Source organism: Bombina bombina, chromosome 3 (assembly GCF_027579735.1).
Source record: "Bombina bombina isolate aBomBom1 chromosome 3, aBomBom1.pri, whole genome shotgun sequence".
In the NCBI taxonomy this organism is placed as follows: domain Eukaryota; kingdom Metazoa; phylum Chordata; class Amphibia; order Anura; family Bombinatoridae; genus Bombina; species Bombina bombina.
The window spans coordinates 14368029-14383005 of NC_069501.1; the positions used below are offsets into that span (position 1 = coordinate 14368029).

The window sequence follows — 14977 nt, forward strand, 5'->3', positions numbered from 1 at the left end:
GATATATAAACCAAAGTGCAAATTCGCCTCACAAGCCATTGACATTATAGAAACATTAACCAGCTGTTAATACTAGCCGCTATAATTGTAAAGAAAGTTCTGTTTTTACAAGCATCAAGTCTGTTTTTGCTTTTATGAATTTTTGATTTTAAGCAGATGCATTTTACTTTATGAAATGAGAATAAATTTTTAACATTTATTGTACTATTGTGAAGACACCAGTGTCATTATTTTAAATGTATTAAGATGGTTATGACAAGTTCTATTTAGGAATTTATATTATATATGTTCCAAATATTTTTTTATTTTTTATTAAACTCCATTTTGTATATAAACACTAATATTCTGAGGTTTGTTTATGTGTGGTGATACCACCAACCATCTGAGGTGGTAAAACCAATTAGTGAATATAGTATACTTGGTCCTAACGAGGTCTACAGCACACAGTCAGCTCTGAGGCGCCATTCACACCCTTTGTATCCTATACTTTGACCCTGTGTTTGCACCTGTGGAAGTGCATCAAGTGAGTTGGCTAGCACTGTGCTCTTTTAGGTCAGTGTACATCACCCTCTTCCACTATTGAGACATAAAGCTACTTGGCGCTCAGCTATTTCACTGACAACTGTCTCACTCACTTCAGCAATGCTCACTCCGACTAACCTGTACGTAAGAAAATTTTAACTTCGGGTTTAACGCTATTGGTCTAATGCGGTGTTGGATAAGCACACAAGCAATAAGTGACAGTTTAAAAAAAAAACATGTTCCATTGAAATCTATGAGGAGAAGGTAACACAGTCGTGATATCTGAAGTCCTGAAGTTAGTGTGTAAGGGATTTTGCTCGCACACAGATTTTTTACTTTAACTAAATATCCGCGCCATCCCACCTGTGTTAAAAGATTACTTTTAGAGAAGTTTGCACGCGAGAGGAAAAAAAAACAGCTTGTCACTTGTAATCTTACACAAATACCACTGAGTGTGATATAGGAAGTACGTGCCACGTGAGCTGCTGTATACAGTAACATGTCATTAGTACAATCGTGTCACTAAAAGATATTGTATGAATTGTAATTAATGGTTAGTGGCTTTCATTACTGAATCTGATTTATTTGCATTTTTTAAAGGAAAAGAGTGTCTCCAAATGTCCTGTCTGATGAAGTCCATCATCGGTGGTATCGTGGGACTGATTGTTACCACCGTGCCACTGATTCTAGGCTGTTGGTACACCATGCCCAAACCTGCAAGGAAAACCAAGAACTGTAAGTAGCACATGTGTATGTAGTAGGTGTACATATATTCCATGTCTGTATCTGTATGTAGTAGGTGTATGGTGTGTACATATATTCCATGCCTGTATCTGTATGTAGTAGGTGTATGGTGTGTACATATATTCCATGTCTGTATCTGTATGTAGTAGGTGTATAGAGTGTACATATATGCCATGGGGCATATCTATCAAGCTCCGGATAGAGCTTGAGGCCCTGTGTTTCTGGCGAGCCTGCAGGCTCACCAGAAACACCAGTTATGAAGCAGCGGTCTAAAGACCGCTGCTCCATAACCTGTCTGCCTGCTCTGAGCAGGCAGACAGACATCGCTGAAATTCAACCCGATCGAGTTGATTGACACCCCCCTGCTGGCGGCCAGCTCTTGTGAGCTGCTGATGCAATGCTGAATACGGAGAGCGTATTGCTCTCCGTATTCAGCGAGGTCTGGCGGACTTGATCCGCACTGTTGGATCAGGTCCGACAGACTTTGATAAATAGAGGCCCATGTCTGTATCTGTATGTAGTAGGTGTATGGTGTGTATATATATATATGTCATGCCTGTATCTGTATGTAGTAGATGTATAGCGTGTACATAAGGTAGACACGTGTGTGTATATATATATCTATGTATGTGTACATGTCTGTATCTGTATGTAGTAAGTGTATATCATGTATTTAAGGGAGACACGTGTGTGTGTGTGTATATATATACATATCTATGTATGTGTATGCCATGTCTGTATCTGTTTGTAGTATATATATATATATATATATATATATATATATATATAAAATCATGAGTATCTGCACTCCCACTCCATAACAAGACAACTACCAGGGTGCTAAGTTATAAAAACCTTATAATGACAAAAATACGAACTGCACTCGTGATGTTTCGAGGTCCACATACTCCTTCCTCAGACCAGTGATGTGGACCTCGATATGTCAGCATAATGTAATACATTTTCTTTTGCTTTTTAAGATAAATACAGTGGGGCATATCTATCAAGCTCCATATGGAGATTGAAGCCCCGTGTTTCTGGCGAGCTGCTCCATAACCTGTCCGCCTGATCTGAGGAGGCAGACAGACATCGCTGCAATTCAACCTGATCGAATACGATCAGGTTAATTGATACCCCCCTGCTAGCGGCCGATTAGCCGTGAATCTGCAGGGTGCGGCATTGCACCAGCAGTTCACAAGAGCTGCTGGTGCAATGCTGAATGCAGAGAGTGTATTGCTCTCTGCATTCAGAGAGGTCTGTCGGACATGATCCGCAATGTCGGACAATGTCCGACAGGTCTTTCATAAATGGGCCTCATTGAGTGCAGTGTTTTCTTTTTAATGACACGATGAGTCCTCGGATCATCTTAATTACTAATGGGATATTCACCTCCTGGTCAGCAGGAGGCAGCAAAGAGCACCACAGCAAAACTGTTAAATAGCTCCTCCCTTCCCTCCCACTCCAGTCATTCTCTTTGCCTACGTTAGTGATAGGAAGAGGTAAAGTGAGGTGTTAGATTATATTCTTCAATCAAGAGTTTATTATTTTTAAAGTAGTACAAGATTGTGCTGCTTTGTTCTGGGGTGTAGCCGTAGTCCATATCAGTCTCTTCAGTAGAGCATTGGTGGCTTTAGAGCAATGGGAACTTGTGAGACATAATTCTTACTGCGCCTCTCATATCTTAACGACTTATCTGACCTCATCAATATTTGTTACTAATGTCTTCCCTGGTGCATAGGGGACTCCTAGACAGTATATAGGCAGACACTGGGATGGTTAATGGTGGTTCCACACTCCCGGCAGGTATTTTACTTAATCAACCGACCGGGAGTCTTTTTGCTCACCACGCCCACGATGGGTGGTACTTAAGGAAGCAGATAGTGATTGCACGCCATTTGCAGTCACTCCGCTCCGTTGTAGGGCTACGCATCTGTATTTGTTAACTAAAGAAACAGGGAGTTCACAAAACTGCATGTCCTCTCCTGTTTCTGTCTGCACGACCGGAGACCGGTTTGTGGAGATACTCCACTCCTGCTCAGTGGAGGTAGGCACCTCAGCAAGACTTTGCAGAGGTGTGGAGGTGGTCATAAGTTTATATTTCCATTTTAAACTGACTTATAATAAATGGAGTAAAAAAGTTTCACTTTATTATTTAAAGAGACAGTAAAGTTTTTTTCAGATGTTATATTTTATTAAAAAAAATGTTTTTGTTAATTTTGAGTTAAAAGATGGAACAAGAGACCCTGCAAAGTATCTCTTGCTCACTATGTTTTGAGGCCATTGTGGAACCACCAATCCCTTTCTGTTCCTCATGTATTGAGAGGACTTTAAGCTATAGGGAGATACTTTTTTTCTGAGCCAACATTTTCTAATGAGGATGCTGTTCAGGAATCTAATGAAAATGTTCAATTTAGGCCGCAACTTTACCGCCCTCACATACAGTGCCCTGCGTTTTCCTCTCTAGTTCCTACTGGGGCTACTTTAAAAGACATCGCTTCCCTCATGTCTACAGCAGTGTCAGATGCGTTGTCTGCTTTTCCAATGTTGCAGGGAAAGCATTAGAGGAAAATCAGACATTCAGTTAACGAGTTTTCTGACGCAGTTATTGCTTTTTCTGATGTCCCCTCACAAAGCCAAAATAAGGAGGATAACGAAGTAGCATCTGAAGGTGAAATTTCACATTCTGACCGTGTAATGCCTCTCGCTGATACTGAGGTTGTCCAGTTCAAGTTTAAGCTAGAACACCTCCGACTATTACTTAAGGAGGTTTTGGCTAATTTAGATGATAGCAACTCTACGGTCATTGTTAATTCTAAAAGATCCAGTAAGCTGGATGTTTTTCTGGTACCAGACCGAGCTTCTGAGATCATTGCTAAGGAGTGGGAGAGACTGGGTATACCTTTTTCTTCTATAAGATACGACGAGTCCACGGATTCATCCTTTACTTGTGGGATATTATCCTCCTGCTAACAGGAAGTGGCAAAGAGCACCACAGCAGAGCTGTCTATATAGCTCCTCCCTTGACTCCACCCCCCAGTCATTCTCTTTGCCTACTCTAAGTAATAGGAAGGGTAAAGTGAAAGAGGTGATAAAATGTTAGTTTTTATTTTCTTCAAGCAAGACTTTTTTATTTTAAATGGTACCGGTGAGTGCTATTTTCTTCCAGGCAGCAGATGGATGAAGATTTCTGCCTGGAGACTGATGATCTTAGCAGTTGTTACTAAGATCCTGAGTAGTTCCCACAGAATGGCTGAGGAGTACTTAAGAAACTTCAGTGTGAGGAACGTTTTTCATGCTACAAGCATTGAGGTATGTTCAGTCATTTTTTTCTGGAGAGACTGTGGTTTTTCAGAATTGGCTGACAGTATCCCCATGAGGGAAAGGGTAAGCAGTAATCCTAATGTATAGAGAGGGGTATTACTGGACCTGTATATTGGGCTATAAAAAAATGGTTGACACTGATGATATGATGTTTGTGGGCAAACATTTCTATGTTGGGCGTTACAGATAACGTTTTTTATGGCAAACGTTTTTACTTTATGAATGGAGGGTACACATGGCTTCACTTAAGGGGTATATGAACCCACATGGCTAGGTTTTAGACTGCTCTGGTGTGGCTATTTTAGGCTGTGAGACATCGAGTGAGATGGGCGGGGCCTATTTTCATGCCTCAGTTGTGCAGTTGTTTTTCCCAGACAAGCAGCAAGCTCCAACTCCGGTGGGCCTTTCAGAGACAGTTTGGGCCTAATCGAAGGGTTGACCCGATTTTACAAACCTCTGAGGGCAGGGGGTATATTTGTTTGAATTTAACGTTTTATAGCACAACGTTTTTTTGGTAAGGGTTAAGTATTCCTTTCCTTGTCGGGAATTTTAGCTGACAAGTTGGGATGCATTTATCATAAAATTGTGGTAATTTTATCGTTTTAAAGCAGTTTTGGAAAAATTGTATGCTTTTTTTCTCTTAAAGGACCAAAATACCCAAATGTTTAAACACTTGAAAGTGATGCAGCATAGCTGTAAAAAGCTGACTGGAAAATATCTCCTGAACATCTCTATGTAAAAAAGAAAGATATTTTACCTCAAAAGTTCCTCAGTAGCCACCTCCCATTGTAAAGGATTTCTAAGCAGCATTTTAGTGTGTCTGTCCTGGGACAGCTGAAAGGATGAGCCTTGTGAACTCTCAAATTATTTCACCAATCAGGTAAAGGAAGCTTACTATGAAATCTCATGAGAGTTAAGTCAAATCTCATGAGATCACAGTAAGAGTTCATGACCTCAGCACTGCTGATGCTGATTGGCTGCTGTTCATTTCTTCATTTTTTATTTTATTTTTACCTGCAGCTGGGAGCAGGTGAAGTATAACTTTTTACACAGAACTTACTCTGCTGAGCTTAGGAGATTGTGAGGTAAAATATCTTCCTTTTTTATATAGAGATGCTCAGGTGATATTTTCCTGTCAGCTTTTTACAGTTATGCTGCATCAGTTTCAAGTGATTTAGCATATGAGTATTATGTCCCTTTAAAGGCGCAGTACCGTTTTTTCAGATTGTTATTTTTTTCATAAAATAAAGTGTTTTCAAGTCTGTTTGTGGTCATTACTAGCCTGTTTTAACATGTCTGACATTGAGGAAAGTCAATGTTCCATGTGTTAAGAAGCCATTGTGGAACCCCCACTTAAAATATGTCCCTCATGTACCGAAAGGTCCTTGCATTGCAAAGAACATATTTTAGCTGATAAAAGTATGTCTCAGGATGATTCTCAGTCAGAAGAGAATCAGGTTATGCCATCTACTTCTCCCCAAGTGTCACAACCTTTAACGCCTGCCCAAGCGATGCCAAGTACTTGCTAGTGCGTCTAATTCTTTCACCCTGCAAGATATGGCTGCAGTTATGTCTACTACCCTTACAGAGGTATTATCTAAATTGCCTGGTTTGCAGGGTAAGCACAGTCGGTCCGGTATTAGTGTAAATGCTGTGCCCTCTGATGCTTTATTGGCCATCTCCGATGTACCCTCACAGTGTTCTGATTTGGGGCTGGGGGAATTGCTGTCTGAGGGAGAGCTTTCTGATTCAGGAAAGATGTTCCCTCAAACAGACTCAGATATGACGGCCTTTAAGTTTAAGCTTGAACACCTCCGCTTGTTACTCAGGGAGGTTTTAGTGACTCTGGATGATTGTGACCCTATTGTAATTCCACCAGAGAAATTGTGTAAAATGGATAGATATCTAGAGGTCCCTACTTACACTAATGTTTTTCCAGTCCCTAAGAGGATTTCGGACATTGTTACTAAGGAATGGGATAGACCAGGCATTCCGTTCTCTCCCCCTCCTACTTTTAAGAAAATGTTTCCCATATCTGACACCATTCGGGATTCGTGGCAGACGGTCCCTAAAGCTAGCTAATTCTTTTATTACAGATGGCGCTTTTCAAATGGCTAAATTAGCGGCAAAGAATGCAGGTTTTGCCATTTTAGCGCGTAGAGCGTTATGGCTTAAGTCCTGGTCTGCTGATGTGTCATCAAAATCTAAGCTGTTAGCTATTTCTTTCAAAGGTAGGATCCTATTCGGGCCTGAACTGAAGGTGATCGTTTCCGACATCACTGGAGGTAAAGGCCATGCCCTTCCTCAGGACAAGACAAATAAAATGAGGGCCAAACAAAATAATTTTCGTTCCTTTCGAAACATTAAAGGTGGACCCTCTACTTCCTCCTCTGCCACAAAGTAGGAGGGGAATTTTGCTCAATACAAGTCAGTCTGGAGACCTAACCAGACCTGGAATAAAGGTAAACAGGCCAAGAAGCCCGCTGCTGCTACCAAGACAGCATGAAGGGGCAGCCCCCGATCCAGGACCGGATCTAGTAGGGGGCAGACTTTCTCTCTTCACTCAGGCTTGGGCAAGAGACGTTCAGGATTCCTGGGCTTTAGAAATCGTGACCCAGGGGTATCCTCTAGAATTCAAAGATTCTCCTCCAAGGGGGAGATTTCATCATTTGCGTTACAATGTGACTCGCCTTATCTTATATTAAATTCTGATAAGGTGGTTTTGCATACTAAACCTGGATTCCTTCCTAAGGTTGTTTCAAATAAGAATATTAATCAGTAAATTGTTGTTCCTTCCCTGTGTCCTAACCCTTCTTCTAAGAAGGAGCGTCTGTTACATAATTTGGACGTGTTTCGTGCCTTGAAGTTTTACTTGCAAGCGACCAAGGATTTCCGTCAAACATCTTCTCTGTTTGTTGTCTATTCTGGAAAACGTAGAGGTCAAAAAGCTACGGCTACCTCTCTTTCTTTTTGGCTGAAAAGCATCATTCCATTTGGCATACGAGACTGCTGGACAGCAGCCTCCTGAAAGAATTACAGCTCATTCCACTAGAGCGGTGGCTTCCACATGGGCTTTTAAAAACGATGCTTCTGTTGAACAGATTTGTAAGGCTGCGAATTGGTTTTCCCTTCATACCTTTTCCAAATTTTACAAATTTGATACTTTTGCTTCTTTGGAGGCTATTTTTGGGAGAAAAGTTCTTCAAGCAATGGTGCCTTCTGTTTAGGTATCTGTCTTGTCCCTCTCGTTCATCCGTGTCCTGTAGCTTTGGTATTGTATCCCACAAGTAAAGGATGATTCCCGTGGACTCGTCGTATCTTATAGAAGAAAAGGAAATTTATGCTTACCTGATAAATTGATTTCTTCTATGATACGACAAGTCCACGGCCCGCCCTGTCAATTTAAGACAGATTATATTTTTCGATTTAAAACTTCAGCCACCTCTGCACCTTTTAGTTTCTCCTTTTTCTTCCTATACCTTCGGTCGAATGACTGGGGGGTGGAGTCAAGGGAGGAGCTATATAGACAGCTCTGCTGTGGTGCTCTTTGCCACTTCCTGTTAACAGGAGGATAATATCCCACAAGTAAAGGATGAATCCGTGGACTCGTCGTATCATAGAAGAAATCAATTTATCAGGTAAGCATAAATATCCTTTTCTCCATCTCCTATATTTAAAGGCTGACTCTATTAAGGAGGCTTGGCAAACAGTCCCCAAGGTAGAAGGAGCTGTTTCTACCTTGGCTAAGAGATCTACTATTCCTATAGAGGATAGTTGTGTTTTCAAAGATCCTATGGACAAAAAATTAGAGGAGTTACTCAAAGATGTATGTACACCAGGGCTTACAATGGCAGCCAGCTGTGTGCATTGCTACTGTCATGAGTGTGACAGCATATTGGTTTGATGCGTTATCTGATGTTATCAGGACTGAAACCTCCCTTGATGAAATCCAGGATAGGATAAAGACTCTTAATTGGCTAATCCCTTTATTACGGATGTTTCCATTCAAGTTATCAAACTGGGAGCAAAGATTTCAAATTTCTCTGTTCTAGCTCGCAGAGCCTTATGGTTTAAACCTTGGTCTGCGAATGTATCCTCCAAGTCTAAGCTGTTAGCGATTGCTTACAAGGGAAAGACCTTGTTTGGACCTAGCTTGAAGGAAATAATCTCTGATATTATGGGAGGTAAGGGTCCCTCAGGATAAGAGAAATAGACAAAAGGGACAACAGAGTAATTTTCATTCCTTTCAAAATTTCAAGGAAAATATTTCAGCTTCAGCTTCCAAGCAAGAACAGTCTAAAGCTTCCTGGAGACCTAATCAGTCTTGGAACAAGGGAAAGCAATCCAAGAAGCCTGCTGTTGAATCAAAAACAGCATGAAGGGCATTCCCCAATCCAGGACCGGATCTTGTAGGAGACAGACTTTCCTTCTTTACAAATTCTTGAGTTTGAAATGTTCAGGATCCCTGGGCAGTAGAAATAGTGTTCCAGGGATACAAACAAAGTTCCAGAATTTTCCTCCCAGAGGCCGGTTCCTGCTTTCAAGATTATCTGTAGACCAGAAAAAAGGAAAGGCGTTCTTACATTGTGTAGGAAACCTCTCCGACTTGGGAGTGATAGTTCCTGTTCCGATTCAGGAACAGGGTCGGGGATTTTATTCCAATCTGTTAGTGGTTCCCAAAAAAGGAGGGAACCTTCAGACCTATTTTAGATCACAAGTTCCTAAGGTTTTGCCACAGCTCCAAGAATTTTCTCAAAGGTTCTGGATCGCTGTTGGTGGTGCTTCGGTTACGAGGTATTGCTGTGGAGCCCTATCTGGATGACATCACTAGTCCAGGCGCAATCTTTTCAACAAACAAGATCTCACATGGACATTGTGTTATCCTTCCTGCGATCTCACGGGTGGAAGATAAATTTGGAAGAGAGTTCTTTGGTCCCTAATACAAGGGTATCTTTCTTGGGAACCATTATGGATTACCTATCAATGAAGAACTCCTCGTCCAGCCATGGCCCAGTGCAAAAGAGATGGACATCATCCCGTTTGCTTAGTTTCATCTCAGACCTATGCCATTAAACTTGCTCAGGCAATGGAATGGAGATTATACGGACTTGTCTCCTCGAATTCTACTGGAGCAGGAGACAAGGGATCTCTTCAAAGGTGGTTGGCTCGGGATCATCTCTCCAAGGAAACCTGCTTTCGCAGTCCATCCTGGGGGATTGTGACAAAAGACGCTAGCCTTCTAGGATGGGGAGCTGTCTGGGGCTCCCTAAAGGCTCAGGGAGTTGAGAGCGATCTTCAATGCTCTTTGGGACTGGTCCCAGTTAGCCTTGGTCCAGTTCATCTAATTCCAGTCAGACAACATAACTACTGTGGCTTACATCATTCATCAGGGAGAAATGAGGAGTTCCTTAGTGATGACATAGGTATCCAAAATATTTCAGTGGGCGGAAACCCACTCTTGCTCTCTGTCAGCGATCCACATTCCAGGGGTGGACAACTTGGAGGCGGACTTCCTGAGCAGGCAGACCTTTCATCTGGGGGGGTGGGAGCTCCATCCGGAAGTGGTTTCCAGTCTCATTCTAAAATGGGGTCAACCGGAACTGGATCTCATGGCATCTTGGCAGAATGCCAAGCTTCTGAGGTACGGGGCGAGGTCCAGGGATCCTCAGGCTGTGCTGATAGATGCCCTGGTGGTTCCTTGAACCTTCAGTCTAGCATACCTTTTTCCTCTGTTTGCTTCCTTCCTCAGGTCATTGCTCGAATCAAGCAGGAGAGGGCGTCGGTGATATTCATTGCACCGGCCTGGCCTTGCAGGATTTGGTATGCAGATCTGGTGGACATGTTATCTCTACCACCTTGTAGGCTTCCGTTAAGGAAGGACCTTCTACTTCAAGGGCCCTTCTGTCATCCAAATCTAGTTTCTCTGAAGGTTTGGAGATTGAACGCTTAATTTTATCTGAGTGGGGTTTTTCTGGCTTGGTCATAGAGACCATGATTCAGGCTCATAAGCCTGTAACTAGAAGGATTTATCATAATATATGCCGTAAACATCTCTATTGGTGCGAATCCAAGGGCTACTCATGGAGTAGAGTTAGGATTCCTAGATTTTTGTCTTTTCTCCAAGAAGGCTTGGAGAAAGGTTTATCGACAAGTTCCCTAAAGGGTCAAATCTCGGCCTTATCTATTTTGTTACACAAACGTCTGGCGGATGTCTCAGATATACAATCATTTTGTCAGGCCTTGGTCAGGATCAGGCCTGTGTTCAAACCAGTTACTCCTCCATGGAGTCTGAAATTAGTTTTCAAAGTTCTTTAAGGGGCTCCGTTTGAGTCTATGCATTCCTTAGATATTAAGTTGTTATCTTGGAAAGTTTTATTTCTTGTTGTTATTTCTTCTGCTTGTAGAGTGTCAGAGCTCTCGGCATTGCAGTTTGAGTCCCCTTACCTTATTTTCCATTCAGATAAGGTAGTTTTACATACTAAACTAGGATTTCTTCCTAAGGTTGTTTCCGATCAGAACATTAATCAATTAATTAATTGTTGTTCCTTCCTTGTGTCCTAATCCTTCTTCTCAGGAGGCACAACTTCTGCACATTTTGGACGTGGTCCATGCTTTAAAGTTTTACTTACAGGTGACTAAGGACTTTCGTCAGTCTTCTTCTTTGATTGTGTTTTTTTTCTCAGGAAAACGTAAGGGACAGAAAGCTACGGCTACTTCTATTTCTTTTTGGCTGAAGAGTATCATACGTTTTGCCTATGAGACTGCTGGACAGCAGCCTCCAGAAAGAGTTACGGCTCATTCCACAAGGGCCGTTGCTTCCTCATGGGCATTCAAGAATGAAGCTTCTGTGGAATAGATTTGCAGGGCTGCAACTTGGTCCTCTCTTCACACTTTTTCAAAGTTCTATAAATTTGACACTTTTGTTTCGGCTGAGGCCGTTTTTGGGAGAAAGGTTCTTCAAGCAGTGGTGCCTTCTGTTTAGGTTCCCTGTCTTGTCCCTTCCGAATCATCTGTGTACTCTAGCTTGGGTATTGAATCCCATTAGTAATTAAGATGATCCGTGGACTCATCGTGCCATTAAAAAGAAAAGAAAATTTATGCTTACCTGATAAATTTATTTCTTTTTTGACATGATGAGTGTTTTTGAAAGACAGGTTGTTGGTTATTATAAACTTCAGACACCTCTGCACCTTGGTTTTTCCTTTCTATCCTTAACTTCGGTTGAATGACTGGAGTCGGAGGGAAGGAGGAGCTATTTAACAGCTTTGCTGTGGTGCTCTTTACCGCCTCCTGCTGACCAGGAGGTGAATATGCCCTTAGTAATTAAGATGATCCGTGGACTCATTGTGTCAAAAAATAAATAAATTTATCAGGTAAGCAAAAATTTTCTTTTTTTGTTATATATTACTTTTGAGAACTGCAAAGTTTGTGAAAAAGTTAACAATTTTTTATTTGATAGCATTTGGAAGTGAAATGGTGGCATGAAATATACCATAATGGGCCTAGATTAATATATTGGGTTGTCTACTACAAAATATATATAGTTGTGTAATTTCTGTTTAAATAGTGATAGCAAAAATGCCAAATATGCTCTGGTCTTTTGAGTATGTTTTGTCTGAAATTAACAGTCCTTAAGGGGGTTAAAAAACTTATCTACCTAAACTGCATACTGGCCGACTGTCTGCCATAACCTAACATGGTGGTGACCAGTGGGGGGTGAGGGAGGGATCAGGGAGTAGGAGGTGTCAGGTGGGAGGGTAATCTCTACACTATAGATAAAATTAACCTTATAAGCTACATGATTAACCCCTTCACTACTGGCACCCTACAGCAGCCTTATAATTGCCAAAAACAATGAAAAGTCATGCATGCCTGCAGTTTCTGAACAAAAAGAGACCCCATAGAAACTTTTACAGCCGTAGTTGTATGTAAATCATTTTAGTGAGAAACACAAAGTGTGTGAAAAAGTTAACAATTTTACCTGCAAACAATCGCATAAAATATACTAAAATGGGCCTAGATCAATAACTTGGGTTGTATATTAAAAAACATATATAGTGTTGATATGCAAATAAGAAAAACAAAGCTATATTTCTGTTTAAATGGAGTGATAGCAAAAAAGCTAAACATTCTCTGGTACTTTGGGCAAGTTTTTCTCTAAAATCCTCGGTCCTTGGGGGATTAAAGGGATATGGTATATGTCAAGGTGTATGTATATATGTGTATATATACAGCTTTGATGATTAATTTAACCCTCCCATCACAACTAATTGCAACCTTGAGCTTCCCCCATCAAAACTGCCCTTTAACTTTAACCCCCTATACAACTAACTCAATTCCTAATAATTATGTTTAAACCTACACCCCCATTAAAAATGCATAAAAATAACAAATACCCTTATTTGTGTCAATCTTAAGCGTGTTCTTCACAACAAACTTTCTGCTAAAGATCATGTTCCTCCACTATTTATGACAAACAAAAATAATGGATTAAATAGTGTACTGAGCATCTGCAAAACTTTACCTTTAAAAAGCAATGTGAACACTAAGAATACATTAGAAAATGTTAATACCATTAGATCTTCTTCAACCTTTAGAGCCTCTTCCACCATTAGATCTTCATCAACCATTAGATATTCCTCAACCATTAGATACTCCTCCATTATTAGATCTTCCTCAGCCATAAAAGCCTCTTCCACCATTAGATCTTCCTCAACCATTAGAGTCTCTTCCACCATTAGATTTTCCTCAACCATTATAGCCTCTTCCACCATTAGATCTTCCTCAACCATTAGAGCCTCTTCCACCATTAGAGCCTGTTCCACCATTAGATCTTCCTCAACCATAAGAGCCTGTTGCACCATTAGAGCCTGTTCCACCATTAGATCTTCCTCAACCATAAGAGCCTCTTCCACCATTAGAACCTCTTCCACCATTAAAGCCTCTTCCACTATTAGAACATTTACTATCATCATAGAATCTTCATCCAGCAGAATATCTTCTGTCAGTAGATTGTACAGCAAATCCCTTAGCTAGATACAGCCTATCCCACCGTCACTGACATTTAGTGGAGAACTATATTTGTATGCATCAAATAAACCAGTTTTGCACATTTAAGCAAAATTTTCTTACTGAGCATTGAAAAACCATAAACACTATCTGATGCCTATGAACCAAATGTCTCATAAACCCTTATATTTAATTATCAGAAATTAGAGGGTGGACTCACACCCAATGGGCTTGATTAAAGTTGAAGCACAAAGTTGTGTTTACACAAAGCCGTAAATTGTGCTGACAAGATTTTGCTTTTGCGAACCATGTGCATGGTGTTTTGATGTGGGAGTACAAGTTGAGAATAGACACATTGCTTGATTGTGCAATTTATAGTTTAACTTATATTATTGCAAGGGGATTTTCTACAATAGTGTGTTCTCACTATACTACTTACGCTCTTCTAGGTCTGCTTGGGCTGTAACATCCTTAACTGATCTTTAGCACAGTTTAAAATGATTGCTAGAGTGCTCCTAGGGTTGGCACCTTGGCCATGTTTTTATCGACACTTATACATGCTGCAGGGTGTGCAGAGGGGAACAGGAATAATGATCTCCAGCCTCAATATATTTGTGCTGTCCTGCGCCTAAATTCGCACCCTGAAACATAGCTAACTCCAAACACTGCTACTCGATTAGTAAACTGAGCAAAAATCATGTTACCATGTGCACACCCTGAAACATGGGTAACTCAAAACACTGCTACTCAATTAGTACACTGAGCAAACGTAATGTTGGAGTCTACTGCATAAACATGTGCATATTATGATTACGTGTTAAACATGGTGGGGGCATTATGTAGTTTTCAAACAAACAACTATTTAGACAGCAATTATGGGGGCAATTCTTATAATAATTTGAGTAGATTGCAGATGCAAATATTACAAAATTAACATCAATAAATTGCAGAAATAGCTTTATGAATGCATGGAAAAAAACAATTACAACACATTTATAGAGGTTTCTTTAGAATATTACAAACATATTATTACGGCCAGAGATGACAATGTCCATTCAGGAAGTGACCCTTAGGTTGGGAAGTGTAAGTTATGCACAGTATCCTAGCACAAATAATGTGACCAGTAATGAATGACCAAGGCACAGTTGGCAGGCAAGTCAGCAACAAACAAGGCAAAGAAAAACCAAAACACAGTCCAGAAGAATCATTACAAATCAGTCCAGAGAGTCAGAAACCAGACAAAGAAGACGGGCAGACAAAGCAGAATCACTAGACAAAAGCACAGTCAGGAGACAGGCCAAAGGTCAAAGGTCCAGCAGTGACGTGCATTCATAGGAGGCAGGGGAGGCAGCGCCTCCCCTGGCCAATGTGGGTAATACAC

At 40.9% G+C, this 14977-nt stretch overlaps 1 protein-coding gene across 4 annotated transcripts in view; it reads left to right on the forward strand.

Annotated features, from left to right (window-relative positions):
* LOC128652790 (uncharacterized) overlaps positions 1-14977 on the forward strand; it is a 653660-nt gene that overhangs the window by 591754 nt on the left and 46929 nt on the right. For all 4 annotated transcript variants that reach the window (XM_053705722.1, XM_053705724.1, XM_053705723.1 and 1 more), the window contains one exon: positions 1123-1257. In XM_053705722.1, the coding sequence (XP_053561697.1) occupies positions 1123-1257 (135 nt within the window). The remainder of the gene's footprint in view (positions 1-1122; positions 1258-14977) is intronic.